The sequence below is a fragment of the Scyliorhinus torazame genome, chromosome 10 (assembly GCF_047496885.1).
Source record: "Scyliorhinus torazame isolate Kashiwa2021f chromosome 10, sScyTor2.1, whole genome shotgun sequence".
NCBI lineage: Eukaryota > Metazoa > Chordata > Chondrichthyes > Carcharhiniformes > Scyliorhinidae > Scyliorhinus > Scyliorhinus torazame.
In genome coordinates this window covers 26,421,084-26,440,856 of record NC_092716.1, presented here as the reverse complement: position 1 = coordinate 26,440,856, position 19,773 = coordinate 26,421,084, and the positions used below count along the sequence as shown (strand labels likewise).

The following is a 19,773-nucleotide window of genomic DNA, read 5'->3' as shown; positions in this document are numbered from 1 at the left end:
CTGCCGGCCAGGTAATGCCTCCAATGTCGCGCAGCTTCCACAATGGCTTGCGCCTTGATGTGGTTGAAGGCCTGGCGGTGCACAGCCGTCAGGGAAAAAACTGTGAACTTGATGAGTTGGCGGGTCTTGTTCGCGTAATTAGGGACCCACTGGGCGTAATACGAGAAAAACCCCAGGCATCGTTTCAGGGCGGCAGTGAGGGAGAGGGAGTTCCAGGAGGGGGCGCATGCTGTCGGGGTCAGGCCCGAGGACCGCATTTTCCACCACGTGGCCAAGGATGGCTAAGCGGTTGGTGCGGAACACGCGTTTCTACTTATTGTATGTGAGGTTAAGGAGTTTGGCAGTATGGAGGAATTTTTGGAGGTTTGCGTCGTGGTCCTGCTGATCGTGGCCGCAAATGGTGACGTTATCTAGGTACGGGAAGGTGGCCCGCAGCCCATACTGGTCAACCATTCGGTCCATCTCTCACTGGAAGACCGAGACCCCATTGGTGATGCCGAAGGGAATTCTGAGGAAGTGATAGAGGCGGCCATCTGCTTCGAACGCAGTGTACTGGTGGTCCTCCGGGCGGTTGAGGAGCTGGTGGTAGGCGGACTTCAAGTCAACTGTGGAGAAGACTCGACACTGCGCAATCTGATTGACCATGTCAGATATGCGTGGGAGGGGTACGCGTCGAACTGCGTGTACCGGTTGATGGTCTGACTGTAGTCAATGACCATCCTGTGCTTCTCCCTAGTCTTCACTACCACTACTTGAGCTCTCCAGGGGCTGTTGCTGTCCTCAATGATCCCCTCCCTCAGACGCTGTTGGACCTCCGACTTGATGAAAGTCCTGTCCTGGGCACTGCTCCTAGTGGCGACGGGTTTGCAGTCCGGGGTGAGGTTCGCAAACAGTGAAGGTGGATCGACCTTAACGGTCATGAGGCCGCAGACGGTGAGGGGGGAGCAGGGGTCCGCCGAATTTCAAAGTAAGACTTTGGAGATGGCATTGAAAATCCAGGCCGAGCAACAGGGCAGCGCAGAGGTGGGGGAGGACGTAGAGCCGGAAGTTGCTGAAGCCTACGGCCTGGACCGTGAGGGTCGTGATACAGTACCCCCGGATTTCAACGGAATGGGATCCAAAGGCCAGGGAAATTTTCTGGGTGACGGGGTGAACAGGGAGGGAGCAGCCTTATCGTAGTGGGGTGGATGAAACTCTCTCTGCTTCCGGAGTCGAAAAGGCAGGTCGTCTTGTGCCTGTTGACCTTCACCGTCATCGTAGCGGTCGCGAGGTTGCAGGGCCGGGACTGATCCAGGGTGATGGAGTCGACCTGCGGAAGTTGCTGGGAGGTCCCAGGCTGGTCAGCGGTGGCGGAGGTAGCATTAGGTGGCGAACGGCCAGACGAGCAGGGGTCCTGAGGCGCCGAAGATGGCAGTGCCCACGGGGCGCACATGGCGGACGGCATCAAAGATGGCGGTGCTCACGGGCCGCCCATGGCTTGCGGTGGGGAAGATGGCGGCACCCACGGGCCGCACGTGGCTTACGGAGGAGAAGATGGCAGCGCCCCTGGGTCGCTTGTGGGGGGTGTAGAATTGCCGGGCCTGGAAACAGCGGCAACCGACCGTGCCTGGCAAACAGAAACAGAGTGTCCTTTCTTCCCACACCCGTTGCAGGTCACGCTCCGCGCCGGGCAGCGCTACCTTGGGTGTTTGCTTTGTCCACAAAATTAACACTTGGGCCCCCCAGAGTTGGCTGGCTGCCACGTGGCGCAGGCTTGCGGCGAGCTGGAATCGGCAGCCCGGTGCCCACAAGGGTGCCGCGCGGTCGGGCGTGTAGGACTCCAGGTTACGGAAGGCTACTTCTAGTGAATTAGCAAGCTGCCTAGTCTCCGCAAGATCGAGCGTACCCCCTTCCAATAGTCGCTGGCTGTCGTAGACACGATGCCCGTGACATAAGCGTCTGTAATTAATATTTTGGTGCATTGGACTGCCAAAACTGCCTGGCAGTCACAGTTCCTACCGAGAATCTGTAGGGCCAGAGCCCCCCCGGGAGTTACCGTCTCGTGGCCAGGAGGTGCCTGGCATACACTTGATTCACCGGTTTAACGTAATGTCCCTTTAGGAGCGTCATCGCTTCTGAGAAGGTGGGCGCATCCCGGATGAGGGGGAAAATTTCAGGGCTCACCCGTGAGTAGAGGACTTGGAGTTTCTGTGAGTCCGAGAGTTCTTCAGTGGCTGCTCTGAGGTAGCTTTCGAAGCAGGCTAGCCAGTGCTCGAAGGTGGACGTGGCGTTGGCTGCGTGAGGGCTCAGCTGCAGGCGATCAGGCTTGATTAGGAGTTCCATCTTTTAAAATCTTGTGCAATAAATTGATGTACCGTCAATTACCACGAGACGAGAATGGTGAAACAAATCAAGGCTTTATTGCACAAGATGTTGTGCCTCCCGCAGCTGGAACCAGAATGGAGGCAACGCAGGAGAGCATACACTTTTATACACCACCTGCTTGGCGGAGCCAGCAGGCAGGGATTTACCTCGTACCTGTAATATATGGGCAGTGCCATAATACATACAATATATCACTAGTGGTGTTTACCACAGCCTTATTGTAAATTGAGAAGAAAGGCATACATTTCTACTGTGCCTTTCATGACCTCAGGATATCCCAAACAGCTAATTGAGTGCTGTTGAACTGTAGTCACTGTTGCACTGTAGGAAATGCAGCTGTCAATTAGCACACAACGAGGTCCACAAACAACAATGTGCCGATGATGAGATCATCCACTCTTATGATGTGAACTGAGGGATGAATATTAATTAGGGATAGCTCCCACGCCTTTCTCTAAAATGGCCACTGGCGATCTTTTACCTGAGAGAGCCGATGGGGCCTTGGTTTAACTCCTTGTTCAAAGGATGGTGCGAATGTGCACACGCCCGCGGCAGTGAGCTAGAGTTTCAGCTTGGATTATGTGCTTAAGTCTCTGAAGCGGGACTTGAACCTGCAACTTCGGAACCTACTAGAATTGGGTCATTCTAGTAGCCCCGCTTACCAAAGCGAACCTAGACATCAACATTTTACAATGATGAGGTGGTAGAACATTGTCCAGTTCTCATGGCAGTTGAGCATACTTGAAACAATACATAAAAGTATCAAAATATGATGTCATTGATGTGCAGACAAAGCTATAAACTAGTGATAGTGGTAACCATTTGTTCTCAAGCTGACTATTAAAAATTCAAGCAGTCATGAACTTCCCAGCAGGAAAAAATCATCCCGGAAAATACGCAAATAAACACAGCTTTGTGTCGAGCCATTTCCATTTATCTAATTGAAGCAAGGCAGCTGGTGAACTTTGGAATGCAACAGCAAATCTCCAGGCACCATTCGCCTTGTGGTACTGTACTCTAATTAATGGGGTTGCTATTGCCATTACTGTTAATTTGAATCCCCCATGTGTGATAGGCATTCTTGGATCCAGCCAAACACGACTGCTGTTTGACCTCTGCCTTTTAGTCTATTTGGCACGGCTAAATGTAGCTGAGAGATCACCAGTGAAACTACTCCAGCCTTGGGGACACTCCTGCCCCTTCATCGAACTAAGGCTACAGCCATTCGGAGCAACAATATTCTTATATTTTTGAATCAAGAGTTGTTATAATTTTCCAGGAACAATACCGTAATCAAATTAAAGTGACGGATAATACCAGCTCAGCCACAATAGATTTATATCCTGCTTTTTTTTTTGTCTGCCAGTTTTCGGTACCCGCAGGTCTCTGTGTCACTATCGCTGCCCTGGAATACCAAATGAAAATGAACAGCAGTCTTTGGCAAGCTGTGGCAGAGCTGAACGATGGGATCTGGTATGCTCATTCTCTTACTTTAAGCCAGATAACCTGATTCAAAAGTTCCAAATTCAGTTTCAATTTGTGTAATTTCAGTTGCACCTTAGAATTGACGCCACACCGGGAGGGCAGCGCGGTGGCGCAGTAGTGGCACAGCTGCCTCACGGCGCCGAGGTCCCAGGTTCGATCCCGGCTCTGGGTCGCTGTCTGTGTGGAGTTTGCACATTCTCCCCGTGTTTCCGTGGGTTTCGCCCCCACAACCCAAAGATGTGCAGGCTAGGTGGATTGAACACGCTAAATTGCCCCTTAATTGGGAAAAATGAATTGGGTACACTAAATTTTTAACCAAAAAAAAAAGAATTGACGCCACACCGAATGGCAACATGTTTGAATTCTGCCGTCTGCCATCACTTTCTCATTTTTAATTATGCTCTTGTGTTTCAGTAGCACACCGAGAAATGAAACCCTTCGTCAACTGTGCCAAAGGTAAAATCAACCATATCTCTTTCCCCTGACAGCATTCATTGTACACCAGCATTTTTCCTGTGATATTGCTGTGGTGAGTTGTAGATTTCATAAGAACAGGGTTGTTATGGCTAATCGGCCAGGATTCTACTGCCCTGTGGCAGCAGGAGATTTGGCGGCCCAGCCAGAAGTCCGTTTAACTTTTGGCAGGACCAGACGCTTCCTCTGGCAGTAGGGGCTGGCAAATCTTCCTGATAGAGTTAGAAGTGAGATTGGCTTACCAGCATTGGGAGCAAACCAGAGATGTGACAGCACTGGGAGCTGCTGGACCAAGTGCCGATGTAGTCATTGATTACTGGTGTGATGGGCAAGTGGGACTTTTTCAGGGTAAAGAGACAGGCAGTAGAGCTTTATATGTTCTGAAGTTCTGACCTTATGACGTAGGGAAGGTCGCTGATGAAGCAGCTGGAGATCCTCCCCCGAGGAATTCCAGCAACAATTTTCTGAGGCTGAGATGATCATCCTCCAACACACACAGCCACCTTCCTTTGTTCTAGGTTTGAGAGTTTTACATCTGACCCCACTGAATTAAATTTTACTTGGGCAACACTTGGTTAAATTCTACCTTGATGCTGAGGCCTCCTCAAGCTTCACCCATTCCATATTCGGTTCCCGTATCCATCCCCTCCCTCTCTCGGCTGCGGTTGCCCAGTGGTAGTGCAGCAGGTTCGGAAGGGCCAGGCCACCCATGTGTCTTCTCCTCTGTGGTGTAGTCTAGGGATTCTTGCGTTCTTCGCCCTCCCCCACCCACCGCCCCCAGACCGGGATTGGTTAACTGACAGAAAGCAAAGAGTGGGGAAAAATGAGTGTTTTTCTGGTTGGCGATCAGTGGCTAGTGGTGTGCCTCACGGATCAGTGTTGGGTCTGCAATTGTTCACAATTTACACAGATGATCTGGAGTTGGGGACCAAGTGTAATGTGTCAAAGTTCACAGATGAGTGGTAGAGTTAAGTGTGCAAAGGACATTGAAAGTCTGCAGAGGGATATAGATAGTTTGAGTGAGTGGGTAAGGGTCTGGCAAATGGAGTTCAATGTTGCTAAATGTGAGGTTGTCAGTTTTGGTGGGAATAACATCAAAATGGACTATTATTTAAATGGTAAAAAATTGCAGCTTACTGCCATGCAGAGGGACCTGGGTGTCCTTGTGCATGAATCACAAAAAACTTGTTTGCAGGTGCAGCAGGTAATTAAATAGGCAAATGGAATTTTGTCTGTCATTGCTAGAGGGATGGAGTTCAAAAACAGGGAGGTTATGTTGTTGCTGCATAGGGTGCTGGTGAGGCCACACCTGGAGTACTGTGTACACAGTTTTGGTCTCCTTACTTGAGAAAGGATGTACTGGTTCTGGAGAGAGTGTGCAGAGGAGATTCATTAGGTTGATTCTGGAGTTGAGAAGATTAGCTTACGAGGAGCTCATTGGAATTTAGAAGAATGACGGGGTTCTGATAGAAACATAAAAAATTATGAAGGGAATAGACAGGATAGAAGCAGGGAGATTGTTTCCACTGGCGGGTGAAACTAGAACTAGGGGGCATAGCCTCAAAATAAGGGGGAGTAGATTTAGGGCTGAGTTAAGGGGGGACCTCTTCACCCAGAGGGTCGTGGATCTGTGGAATTCCCTGCCCAGTGAAGCAGTTGAGGCCACATCGTTAAATGTTTTCAAGGCAAAGGTAGATAGATTTTTGAACAGTAAAGGAATAAAAGGTTGTGGTGAGTGAGAGGTTAAGTATAGCTGAGTCCACAAAAAGATCAGCCATGACCTCATTGAATGGCAGAGCAGACTCCTACTCCTGCTCCTGGCTCTTATGTTCTTATGTAGCAGTGTATGAATTTTCCTTATTACTTGTTGTATCTACATACTAGCCTTTTGTGATTCACGAAAGAGGACATCCAGATCTCTCTGCACTTCAGACCTCTGCAATCTCTTTCTATTTAAATAATATGCTTTTTTATACTTCCTGCTAAAATGGACAATTTCACATTTGCCCACATTATACTCCATTTGCCCAAACTTTTCCCATTCACTTAACCTATCTACATCTTTTTGGAGCCTCCATATGTCATCTTCTCAACTTACTTTCCTATCTGACTTTGTGTCATCAGCAAATTTGGCAACCATCCCTTCAATCCCTTCATCCAAATTATTTATGTGAACAGTTAAGGTCCTAGCACCGATCCCTGTGTTGCACCACTTGTCACATTTAGCCAACCTGAAAATGACCCATTTATGAGCGCAATCTTCTGGAATGGAGACAGAATCCCATAGTGCGCAAGGTTAGCTGGCTGTTTACTGGCACTCAGAGCACCAAGAAACACTCCTCTATTTAATGCCCATTCAGGTAGATCAGGGGCATCAGCGGGGAACTCCCTGATGAGGCTGCACTTAGTCCCGTTTTCTGCATTGAGGAGCTCCGCTCGTCAGAACTCCTTAGTGCAGCAAGAGATCAGGACGCCATTTTTAAATAGCATCCTGATCTCTCAAGTCCCTGAACCCCCCCAAGCCCCAACTCGCTATAAGCGGAGCTCCCTCCCACTTCCCTCCCCTCCCCCCACGGCACCCCCCATTCCCCAGCCCGATAGCTGCCACACAGAAATTGCCAGCTTGGCACCCTGGCAGTGCCAATGCCAGTTCACAGTGCCACCTGGGCATCTTGGCAGTACCAAGCTGGCACCCAGGTGGCAGTGCCAGGGTACCCAGGTAGCACTAGCAGTGCCAGTGTACCACGCTGTCTAAAGGGCATGCATTAGAGGCCTCCAATCCCCTGGGGAACCCCCACGAGTGCCATTCCGTCTGGTCCCCATTTGTGGAGATCAACACTGAACGGCGCTCGCCAAGGTGATTTGATCCCACACCTTGGATAGATCTCGGGAATGCATATTAGAGTGAACTAGCTGTCTCACTCTAATTTGCAGATTTGTCAGAAAGCCACCCTGTCCACAATGAACGGGATTCACATCGCGACATCCTGCAAGATCGTGTTAGATTGTGCAAGGTGTGGCGAGCTGGTTATATCCCAGAAGTGGGATCTCCCGGCATCTACTGGTCGCATTGCGTTGCGCTGCCTTTCAGGCACAACGTGACTGTAGATCTCGGCCTCTACCTACTCTCTTCTTCCTGTTAGCCATCCAACCTTCTATCCATGCCAATATATTACCCATACTGTGACCATGCACTTTTATTTTCCACAAGAACCTCTGATGCGGCACTTTAATAAATGCCACAAGTAGATTAGTGCAGCAAGGTACCAAAAGGAACTACAGAATGGAAAACAAGTATCCAAAATCTTGGCACAGAAGCATTTAAAAAAAATCTGCCACCTTTTCTTTTAGATGTCTGACCAAAACATTCTAAATTGTTGTGGGATTCAACACATGAGCTCCCTTTTAATCTTTTCCAGATGTGTTGAATTGTTCAGGAAAACCAAACTGGCTTCTGAGATAGAAAATGCCATTCATAATCAGCTTGAAGAGCTGAGGCTGCTGGGAGCAGAGGAACGATTGGCCGTCAGGTCCAGTGCAGTCTGGGAGGACACAGAGGACACGTCTGCTGCTGGGCAACTCGAGACTAAACTGGGATTGAAAGGCTTTGAACAGGTAAAAAGAAAAATAATCTAAATCAAATCAAATCAATAGGATAACTCATGAATTCATGAGAATGTAATAATAAGGGTTAAGCAGGAATTAAGGTTGCAAATTCAGTAGTTTACCTATAGTTCAGAGTTGCCTCTATAATTTGAATTGACCAAAATAAAACGTGCAGTAAAATGGGAATTTGTTGATTCAAACAATTGTAATATTAGATCATTTGAATTATGCAACTTCAAACTAAGTGCTGACCTTTACATGGATAAAACCTGTTCTCCACAGTAATTGTTCTGAATGCTCTGATTAATTTGAAATGAAAATGAAATGAAAATTGCTTATTGTCACAAGTAGGCTTCAAATGAAGTTACTGTGAAAAGCCCCTAGTCGCCACATTCCGGCGCCTGTTCGGGGAGGCTGTTACGGGAATCGAACCGTGCTGCTGGCCTGCCGTGGTCTGCTTTCAAAGCCAGCGATTTAGCCTTTTGCTAAACAGCCCCAATTTCATTGTTATGGTATGTTTAGTTAGAAATATAGGAACAGGAGTAAGAGTGGGTCAGTTAACTCAGTTAACCAGATGGCTTGTGTGTGGTTCAGAATAATATCGACAGCATCGGTTTGATTTGCGTTGTGGATAAGGTAGACCTAGGACCTGCGTCCTTGGCCTGCCTCTGAGGCTGGGGGTCAACAGCAAGCCAACATTGACAAAAGCTGCCAAGAGTATGACTCAAGATGAAACATTAACGGATATGAGAGAATGATCTACCTTTGGGTGTGGGACACATGGAATAAACAGACCCTCCAGCTCCTCAGACTATTTCTGCTATTCACTTAGATCACATTGGGTCTATATGCTAACTCCATCTACCTACACTGATTCTGTAACCCTTAATATACTTGTCAGCCAGAAATCTGTCAATCTCAGTTTCAATTGACGTATCCATTGAATAAAACCCATAGAATCCTTCCAGCTGAGAAGGAGGCCATTTGCCCCATTGACTGTGCACCGACCCTTCGAAAGAGCACTCTACTTAAGCCCTCTCCCCTGTCCTATCCCTGTAACCCCGCGCATAGATTATGGCCAATCCACCTAACCTGCCCATCCTCAAACAACTTTTGAGGATGAGAGTCTCAGATTTCCACTGTCCTTTGTGTGAAGAAGGGTTTCCTGACATTAGCTCTGAGTAGCTCAATTCTATTTTTAAGGTTATGATTCCATTGTTCTGGACGCCCACACCCGAGAAAATAATTTTTCTCTCAGCCTAAATTATCACGGGTAAATTATCAAATTATCAATGTTATCAAGATGTATTATTGTCACTTGTTGTGCTTTTGGCAATATAATCATTTAAAAAGTACAATCTTAACATGTCCAAATTGGCTTCTCTCCCAGAGGCGAGGAAATGCTGTAGAACAGGCTTTACATCGAGTGTTGAATATGAACGAGAGATCAAAACGGAGCTGCAATTTTTTCAGACCTGGGGAAAAATTATTTAGATTAACTTGGGATCAGGTTCTTTTGGGTATAAAATGTCGGTGGATATGCCAGTTGGCATGGGAGAATTTTCTCATCCTTTCAGGCTAGAAACAATATACCTGATTTGGTTTGATCCTTGATCTCATTGATGCGATTAGGATATGCCACCTCAGACTCGGCCAGTTAACCAGACCCGGCCTTGTGTGTAGCATTACTCTGAGAAATTGGTTGACCTTATCCAAACCTGCACACTGAATGCATGCCCAAGCATCAAAACCTGTTGACCACGGTCTTGAGGACAAATTAAACTGGTAAGCGTTTCTGGACTGTGCGAATGTGGATCCCTTATGGGCTAACTCTGAAGCTAGTGGATTTGATTTCCACTGTGGACTATACACTGGAGTGCAGTATTAAAGTGCTGCATTGCCACAACTGCAGTTATCCAGTTGGGACATTAAACTGGGGTTTTGTTGGTCTGCCGAGGCGAATGCTACAGATTGTGGGGCACTATATGAAGAAAGTTTCAAGGATTTCCCAGTGCCCTGGCCAACCATCCTCCCTCAACCATTGTCACCAAGAATAGTTTATTTAATCATCTCATTTGCTGTTTGTGAGACATTGCGAGATTAAGTTTGTAGATCTTTGTTAAATTGAGCACACTCTTTGCCAATACTACAGTGACTGCATTTCAGAGTAATCCATTGGTTTTATACATCATTTTATAGGATTTTAAACTACTTCTCATTTGCCCTTTCCGATCTTAGTTGTGACCCTGAGTATGAGACCCCTGACTCATCGTTTAGATTTTTCAATTTATGGTTTACCTTTGTACGTTATATTTCAAAACAATGTACTTTATACATTTGTATTTTATGATTTACGCATTTGTTTTAAATTTTCCCAGGTGTGCAATGCTGTGCAGGAATGCTGGGCCTCCCTCTACTCATTCCAGGCAGTGCAATATCGCAGCCAAAGGGGGCAACCAGTGCCATCAAGCATGGGCGTGGTAATCCAGCAGATGGTATCAGCTCAGGCAGCAGGTACAGCTTGTTAAACCAATTCAATAAAATAAACCTCACTCATCATTACTAAGCTGTTTATATTGCATTAACTATAGTCCTTTGAATCCCTGTTATAATGTTGGGAACCAGAATCCAATTTTGTGCACTGCAAAATTCCACAAACAGCAATAAGATTAATGATGATACTTTTATTTTCAAAAGTGAACTTGGTTCAAATAAGCTGATTGGGCTGGACTTGTCTAAAGCTTTTAGGATTTACGACTGTCGGCCTGGTGTGTAGCAGGACTTACATACATGTGCTGGAAGCTGCATATATTCACGCACATGGCCATGTACTTTGCAAACAGAAAGAACATGTTCATACATTGTGCCTTTCTCAAATAAACAGGAACTTGGGTTCAGCCATTCCCTGATGCATTTCTCATGGCAATGTTTTGACCAATCAGAGCCAACCAACCTAGTTGAATTTAAACAAAAGCTTGGCAGTTAACTTCCTGAAGCATTCTTGTGGCAACGTCTCTGCCAATCAGAGTCCACTTGCCAAACAATTAGCACTCTCTGTTCATGCAGTATAAATTGTTGGTCTCATTGAAATTTGGTATTCGTGTGAATATGTCCTGATGAGTGCAAGAAGAAAAACTTTGACAGCCTCTCTCTTTTTACAGCAATACTCCTAAGATGTGGCCATCTTGATGCAAGCATAACATTGTTTAGTAGGAAAGTAAAATTGAAGAAGTCAATGTCATTGTCAAATGAAATACATGCCCTTGTGAATGAGTTGCAAGCGATTGTTTACTCACTTGAGACAGCAAACATTTTCATAAAGCATATTTTGATCAATTCCTCTTGATGTAACATTTCATAATAAAACTTCAGTGATACAAATGAATGGTAGCTGTGGAAGCAGATAAATTCTCAAGTTGCTATACTTGCACAATATCATTCACTCACAGGGAAGACTTCATCTACTCACGATTAATAGCAGTGGTTTTTGTTTGGGAACACTTTGCAATTTCAGTAGGAATAGCAAACCGGAAACTTTTATTCTGCTTTCAATTACACAAAGCAGCCCGTGAAAATCATCGCCCGTTGAGTATTCCATGTATTAACAGTAGAGAGGAGCAAGCTGTTCCCTACCCACAATGGATCTTAAATTCATACGTGTCTTGTGGCTCATTCTTCATGGTTTGCAGAGGTATAAAATTTAAAATTGGCGAGGGAAGAATCTTCAAAAAAAGAAGCAAAACAGAACTGAACGTGCATAATATTTGATTCTGATATTGTATCCATTAACGATGTTACAGGTGTATTGTTTACATGTGACCCTGTCACAGGACACTCAGGTAGAATGATTATCAATGCAAACTATGGACTGGGAGAGGTGAGATTCTATAACTTTGCTCCTGAAATGTTAATGTGACTCTCATTATCTGCTGGGCTGTCCTACCTGCATTCCATTACTAATAACTAGTTTTCCACAAACCCTGCTTAGGCGCAACTATGTATAAGTAAACGTTTATATACTCACCCCAAGGCTGTTTTGCACAAATGCACATGCACTAATCATGTATGATGTTACACACCTGCACAGACGCAAACATTTACTCATCGAGCCACCATTTTCTGGAAGAGAGTTTTGAATTGCGTCAGTTCTCAATTAGACTTGATCTTCAGCGAACAGATGATTTTACCCAGAGCATTAGCCTGGATCTCTGGACTACTCATCTAGTGACAAAACCACTATGCCACTATGCCTGTGGTAGATGATCCTACCACAAGCACCATCGTGGGCAGCATGGTGGCACAGTGGTTAGCACTGCTGCTTCACAGCGACAGGTACCCAGATTCAACTCGGGTGACTGTTTGTGTGGCGTTTGCACGTTCTCCCTGTATCTGCGTGGGATTCCGCCGGGGGCTCTGGTTTCCTCCCACAGTCCAAAGATGTGCAGGTTGGGTGGATTGGCCATGCTAAATTGTCCCTTCGTGTCCAAAGGGTTAGGTCTGGTTACTGGGTTACGGGGATAGGGTGGGGCCCTGGGCCTAGGTCGGTTGCTCTTTTCAAGTGTTGGTGCAGACGCGATGGGCTGGCTGGGCTCCTTCTGCACTGTAGGTATTCTATGACTTCACATTTTCCTACCTTATTCATTACTCTATTATAGGGCACCTTATCAAATTTAAAAACAACTTCAATTTTAATAGTGCCTTTAATAGAATAAAACACCCCCAAAAATGGGATCACAGGAACATGATGAAGCAAAATTTGATGCTGACTCACATAAGGCATTTGTCAAAGAGGTCACTGTAAGGGGCAATTGAAGAGAAAAGAGAGGCAAAGAGGTTGAGGGAGCCAGTTCCAGAGCTTTGGGCCTCTTCACCAATGGTAGATATTTGTGAGGTACGGTCACCATGGTGAATAATTGGATTTGAGGTACAGATTAGCTATGGTATAACAGAGTGCTGGAACAGTTTAGAGGGGACAAAAGGCCTACTTCTCTTTTATAGGAGATGGGCAAAAAGGGGTTATAAGCTGGCTAATGAGTACTTTGGCGAAGAGACTGGAAAACATTGCATACAGTTCATAGAATTTACAGTGCAGAAGGAGGCCATTCGGCCCATCGGGTCTGCACCGACTCTTGGAAAGAGCACCCCACCCAAGGTCCATACCTCCACCCTATCTAATTTATGAATGCACTAACTAATTTATGAATTCACTAATGTATTGGGGAGATGGTGGCATGGTGGTTTTATCACCAAATGAGTAGTCCTGTGGTGTAGGCTAATGGTCTGGGTCCACTGTGGCAGCTGGTGGAATTTAAATTCAATTAATACCATTTATAATTGATAGCTAGTCTCAGTAATTGATTTTTGTGGTCTACTAATGTCGTTTAGGAAAGGAAATCTCTTGCTCTTACCTGGTCTGACCTCTATGTGACTCCAGACCCACAGTAATGTGTTTGACTCATAACTACCCCCTGAAATAGCCGAGCAAGCCACTTAGCTCAAGGGCAATTAAGGAAGGGACACAAATGCCGGCCTTGCCAGCGAAGCCCACATCCCATGAAAGAATTTTAAAAAAGAATATGAACAGCATCTCTAATTTAGGCACTGTCTTTCGAGGAACCCCTGGTAGCTTGGCCCCTTTAAGGGGCGGCCTTTCGTGGGCCACGTGGCCCGCCCGAGGCCTATCTCGTGAGAACATGCGAACCCTGACCAATGAGGGGAAAGAGCGTGGCCCTCGGAGCAGGGAGCCAGGCAGTGTGGACTCAGGAGTGGAGAAGTAAAGACCTGTATGATACACCGCTGTGCCTGTATGTGGTTAGATTTCATTGTGATTTCCAATAAACCCCTTCATTATTCAAGAAGCCTTTTCAGTGATGCCTCGTGCTATTAAAAAAGACGTGCAGGTTAGGTGGATTGGCCATGATAAATTGCACTTAGTGACCAAAAAGGTGTGGAGGGGTTATTGGGTTACGGGGATAGGGTGGAAGTGAGGGCTTAAGTGGGTCTGTGCAGACTCGATGGGCCGAATGGCCTCCTTCTGCACTCTATGTTCTATGTTCTATGTTCCATTACATTGGCGACTAGAGTAAATTGGTCATCGATTGCAAGCTTCAAAATTTGTGGGGAAGGGGTTGGCAACAAAAGCTGGCCCGGTTTCTCCAGTCAACGTCTTTCCAATTGAGATTCCTGCTCACAATGGCAGCCCGATCCCGGGATTCCGACGGAATCTGGTGAGCCCTCCCCCATGCTCTCCCCCATTAGCATGGTGAAGGGGAGAGACTCACATACCGAGTCCCGCTCCTAGCGCCAGCAGAGACCAATAGCAATTCTCTGCTGGCAGGAGCACTAAGGATCCAGAATGGAGAATCTCAGCCAGTGAGCGAGAAACCGTGCCACTAATAGGGAAACTCAATCTGTTTGACCTGGGGGGCAGGGAGGGATGGTCAATACATTGTGAGTCTTTGGTACTTCTTTACCACGAATGAGATCACTGGGGAAGACAAGCAAAAGGTCATCTTGCTTACGGTATGCAGACTCCAGACTTATAACCTCATTGGAAATTTAACATCCTCGGAGGCCCCAGACAAAAAATTATTTGACCTGTTGGTGACACTTGTGAAAGAGCATTCCAACCCCAGACCCTCCATTATACTGCAACGGTATAAGTTTAATTTGGCCATTAAGGACTCAGGAGAGACCACCCTCAAGATTTGTTTGCTTCAGTTTGTAACAGGGAGGGGCCACATTCAAGCATGTTGCCACACCAGACACCGCGTACCGAGTTTTAAAAAAAACACACATTGACTCCACTGCATAAAGTGGAGAAATTTACAATTTAAACAAAGTGAGCAAGGTGACTCCCATCGAGATAGTCCTTATGGTAAATGGGCGACCATTGAGAATTGAGGTTGAGACAGGGGCGTCAGCCACGGTGATGGGTGAACAAACCTACAAGTACCCATGAGAAGAAGTCCAGCCCTTGAGGCTTAAGCAGCATGGCTTTCCAGCTCTCTCCATCTTTGACAAGGAGTCATCCAGACTCAAAATGTTACCTCCCTTCTCTCCCCTCAGATGCTGTCAGACGTGCTGAGATTGCCCAGCATTTTGTGTTTTTGTAACAGATTCCAGCATCCGCGGTAATTTGCTTCTATCGAATTATACTAGGATGCTGGAATCACAATAGGTCAGAGCAGCTCAGACCCTGCCAAGTGAGGAAAGGTGAAGACGGAGAATTGCTCTGGGTTTCCTGGGTGGTGGTACCACCCCCAGCAAAGAGAGCCACGACTGCAAGAACTGCACGGCGTGCAACCTCACCAAACTGAGATGGAAATATTGGCCTCGGAGCCCCATATGGTGGTCTGGCATTGGCAAAGACATCACGAATATGGTCCATCAGTCTGACTTCCATCCAAAGCTTGCCACCTGCATCTCGCCTGCATCTATGTGAATGGCCTAGCCATCCACGGACAAGTCCTTCCTTGGAAAAATGTTCTTGATAGTGGTAGAGGCCCACTCTGAGAGGCTGAACATCCAAGAAAAGGGGAACGGCAAAATCAGCAGCCACCATCCAAACCCTGAGACCTTTTTTGCATATTGTGGCCTTCCAGAAACATTGCTTTCTGACAATGGCTTTTACGGGGGAAGAATTCAAGTGTTTAGTGCAAATTAATGGCATCCAAACAGCTCTCTATTGCCTGACCTCGAATGGCCTGGGAGAAAGAGTGGTGCAAACGTTTAAGTCTGCAATTAAAAAACAGCCAGCTAGGCCATTGTGTCTCAAGTTAGCTAATTTCCTCCTTTCACACAATACCACCCCTCACATTACTGCTGGGTCACACAAACAGAGCTGTTGGTGGGCCATTGTCTTTGAACTCGGCTGGACCTCGCGTTCTCCAATTTGGTGGAACGGATGGAGGCTAGGCAAGCTACATAAAAGAAATATGGCTTGAAAGGAAGACAACAGATCGTTCAAAACGAATGACCTCGGCGGGAATTCTGTTTGCTGGCGTCACTCCACTTTTGAAAAGGGAAACCAGGAAATGACACCCAGTTAGCCTAAAATCTGTGGTGGGAAAATTGCTGGAGTCAGAGATAGTGCAACTGAAGACCTCAAAAATCTCGATCGATCAGGGAGAGCCAGCCTGGGTTTGTGAAGGCAAAGTCATGATTGACAAACCTTATTGAATTTTTTTGAAGAGGTGGCTGAGGTAGTGGACAGGGGAATGTCTATGGATGTTATTTATATGGACTTCCAGAAGGCATTTGGCAAAGTCCCACACAAGAGCCTGTTAAGTAAGATGCAAGCCCATGACGTTGAGGGCAAATTATTGACATGGTTAGGAAATTGGTTGAGTGGCAGGTGACAGAGAGTGTGGATAATGAGTAAGTGCTGTAATAGGCAGAATGTGACTAGTGGTGTACCACAGAGATCTGTGTTGGGACCTCAATTATTCATATTATTCATTAATGACTTGGACGATGGATTAGAAAGTCATGTATCCAAATTTGCTGATGATACAAAGTTAGGCGGTTAATTGACCAGAAAGTCAGCGATCGGAAAACAAAGGATTTATAAAGTCTGCCCGTGGCAGTAACTATTTATACTTCACAGTCCCCGTTGGGGCAACCAACATGTCGGTCCCTGCTCGGGCCGGCTTTTATGTTCGATCTTATGAGCCCCAGCAGGGTGGGCCTCCGCCCACCACCGGGGAAGCGCATATCCCACGGGCCCCACAGAAAGATCACTTATGGTTTCCCTGTGTTCCTCGTGGGGTTTATTATAGGCAGCATTGTAGACAGTCTAGATGATAGCATGAAATTTCAAGGAGATATTGGCAGACTAGGTGAATGGGCAAAATTGTGGCAGATGGAATTCAATGAAAGTAAGTGTGAGGTTATCCATTTTGGATCTAAAAAGTATGGAGCAAAGTACTTTCTAAATGGAAAGTGGTTAAGTACAGTGGATGTCCAAAGAGACTTGAGGGTTCAGGTGCATAGATCTTTTAAATGCCCCGAACAAGTGCAGAAAATAATCAAAAAGGCTAATGGAATGCTGGCCTTTATATCTAGAGGACAGGAGTATAAAGACACAGAAGAAGATACGCTGCAGCTATACAAAACCCTGGTGAGACCCACTTGGAGTACTGTGAGCAGTTCTGGGCACCACACCTTAGGAAGGATATATTGGCCTTGGAGGGAGTGCAACGCAAGTTTACAAAAACGTTATCTGGACTACAGGGGTTAAGTTATGAGGAGAGATTACACAAATTAGGCCTGTTTTCTCCAGAATTTAGATGCTTTATTTGATTTGATTTGATTTATTATTATCACATGTATTAGTATACAGTGAAAAGTATTGTTTCTTGCATGCTGTACAAACAATGCATATCGTACATAGGGAAGGAAGGAGAGACTGCAGAATATAATGTTACAGTTATAGCAAGGTGTAGAGAAAAGATCAGCTTAATACGAGGTAGGTCCATTCAGAGGTCTGATGGCAGTAGGGAAGAAGCTGTTCTTGAGTCGGTTGGTACGTGACCTCAAACTTTGGCATCCTTTTCCTGACGGAAGAAGGTGGAAAAGAGTATATCCGGGGTGCGTGGGTTTCTTAATTATGCTGGCTGCCTTTCTGAGGCAGCGGGAATTATAGATAGAGTCAATGGATGGGAGGCTGGTTTGCGTGATGGACTGGGCTACATTCACAACCTTTTGTAGTTTCCTGCGGTCTTGGACAGAGCAGGCTCCATACCAAGCTGTGATACAACCAGAAAGAATGCTGTAGAAGTTGGTGAGGGTCGTAGCTGACATGCCAAATTTCCTTAGGGTTAAGGGGTGATCTGATCAAAGTCCTAGAATTTACAGTGCAGAAGGAGGCCATGTGGCCTATTGAGTCTGCATCGGCCCTTGGAAAGAGCACCCTAATTAAGCCCACGCCTCCACCCTAACCCAGTAACCCCACCTAACCTTTTTGGACACCAAGGGCAATTTAGCGTGGCTAATCCACCTAACCTGCACATCTTTGGATTGTGGGAGGAAACCGGAGGACCCGGAAGAAACCCACGTAGACACGGGGAGAACGTACAGACTCCGCACAGACAGTGACCCAAGCCGGGAATCGAACCTGGGACCCTGGAGCTGTGAAGCGACATTGCTAATCACTGTGCTACCGTGCCGCCCGTATATTAACAGGATAGATAAAGATAAAATATTTCCACTGGTTGGAGATTCTAAAACTAAGGGGCTCAGTCGAAAAATTAGGGCCAGACATTTCAGGAGAGATGCTCGGAAGCATTTCTTCACACAAAGGGTGGTAGAGGTTTGGAACTCTCCCACAAACAGCAGCTGAAGCTAGACCAGTTGTTTATTTAAAATCTGAGAGAAGTAGATTTATGTTAAGCAAAGATATTAAGGGAAAAGGGCCAAAGGCAGGTATATGGAGTAGGCCACAGATCAGTCATGGTCTCATTGAATGTCATGACAGGCTCGAGGGGCAGAATGGCCTACTCCTGTTCCCATGATTCCTATGGTCCAGTGGTTCCTATGGCCCTGCCGACGGCGCAACCCCATGTGCAGGTTTCCCGTGGGAAATCCCATTGACAGTGAAGGGAACAGATAATCCTGCTGCCAACGAACGGTGTGCTGCCTCCCACTGCTGAGAAACGCTCGCTGGGGAACCAGAGAATCCAGCCCCTAGTCTTTGTGTGGAACATTTCTCCTATTGCCAAAATAAAATTTCCTTATTGAATGCCCATTAGCGACGAGAATAAGTGTTTATAAAATAAATAAAAATTAATTATATGGAATTACTGACTTGAATTATTGAGAGGGAAATTACCTTTGTACCGATAAAACAATTCAGTTCAATGACTAAACTGAATAGTCATTGCCCTGTGGAAAATAACTGAGGTAATGAATTGCAGTAGTGGTCATATGTCTAAATTAGAGCCCAGGGCAAAGCATGAGTTTATGAAGAGGAAGGTTATGAATGTTTGCTGTTTTAAAGCAACTACCTCTCTTAAAGAGCCGAGTCAATGTCACATCTTTTAAACTGACAGTCTATCTAGATCACAACAGAGACCTTCATGGGGAGATTTTCACTGTGTTTTCATATTTTATTCCAGTCTGTTGTGAGTGGCCATTCAGAGCCTGACACCATCACCCTCTCACGCAGTCTGAAAGGGCAATGTCAGATTATCAAGAAGGACATTGGAGCAAAGAAGCGACACTACCTGCAAAATGGTGGGTAGTGGAAATGGGCCAGCCCTTTTGTTTCATTTTCAGAAACTTTGGAGATAATGTTCATCCTCAAAAAGAAGCTGGGTTTGGGTTGGGCGGAATGTTAAAAATTTCAAACCTCAACCCAGTGGGTCTTGAGCCTGGCCACTTCTGTTTTAATCAAGGCGGAAAAGGAACCATGCAATCTCGCTCAGGGAGCAAATCAGTCATTGAAGCTTTTTAAATTGTGCCTTTTTACAAGGTTTGTATATTTTACTGCTGTCCATGGGGTTTCCTGAACCGGAAAGTAAAAAAGATTGGATCCATAAAGTACATCTAGTTACAGTGCGACTTGAGGGCCAGGATGAGCTGGAGTGTTGTCTCCAGGCCCACAGACTTGTTTTATAAATGCCCACTCTTCATCTGTGCAGTCTTCCCTCAGTGACAAACTCCCCTCCCGCAATCACTCTAACATCCCTCCCATGACCACCACAACTCCCCTACAATCACTCCTGAGATACGGCCCCATATTCACAAGGATAATTATCCTTGTCCCAGTGAAAGGGTTACGATTCAGCGACTGCGTTGCGCCCGGCGCGGATTTGGGCGAGATTCACATCTGCGTATTTATAT

The 19,773-nt window shown here is 46.2% G+C and overlaps 1 protein-coding gene across 3 annotated transcripts in view; it reads left to right on the top strand.

Annotated features, from left to right (window-relative positions):
* The window catches only part of LOC140430417 (rifampicin phosphotransferase-like), a 210,051-nt gene that overhangs the window by 104,904 nt on the left and 85,374 nt on the right, over positions 1-19,773 (top strand). For 2 of the 3 annotated variants that reach the window (XR_011949419.1, XM_072517885.1), the window contains exons 12-17: positions 3,731-3,837; positions 4,264-4,305; positions 7,743-7,938; positions 10,308-10,443; positions 11,730-11,806; positions 19,047-19,164. Coding sequence is in view for 2 of the 3 variants with exons in the window: in XM_072517885.1 (XP_072373986.1) it covers positions 3,731-3,837; positions 4,264-4,305; positions 7,743-7,938; positions 10,308-10,443; positions 11,730-11,806; positions 19,047-19,164 (676 nt within the window). In the remaining variant the exon portion in view is untranslated. The remainder of the gene's footprint in view (positions 1-3,730; positions 3,838-4,263; positions 4,306-7,742; positions 7,939-10,307; positions 10,444-11,729; positions 11,807-19,046; positions 19,165-19,773) is intronic. The other variant, XM_072517887.1, reaches the window with a different exon arrangement.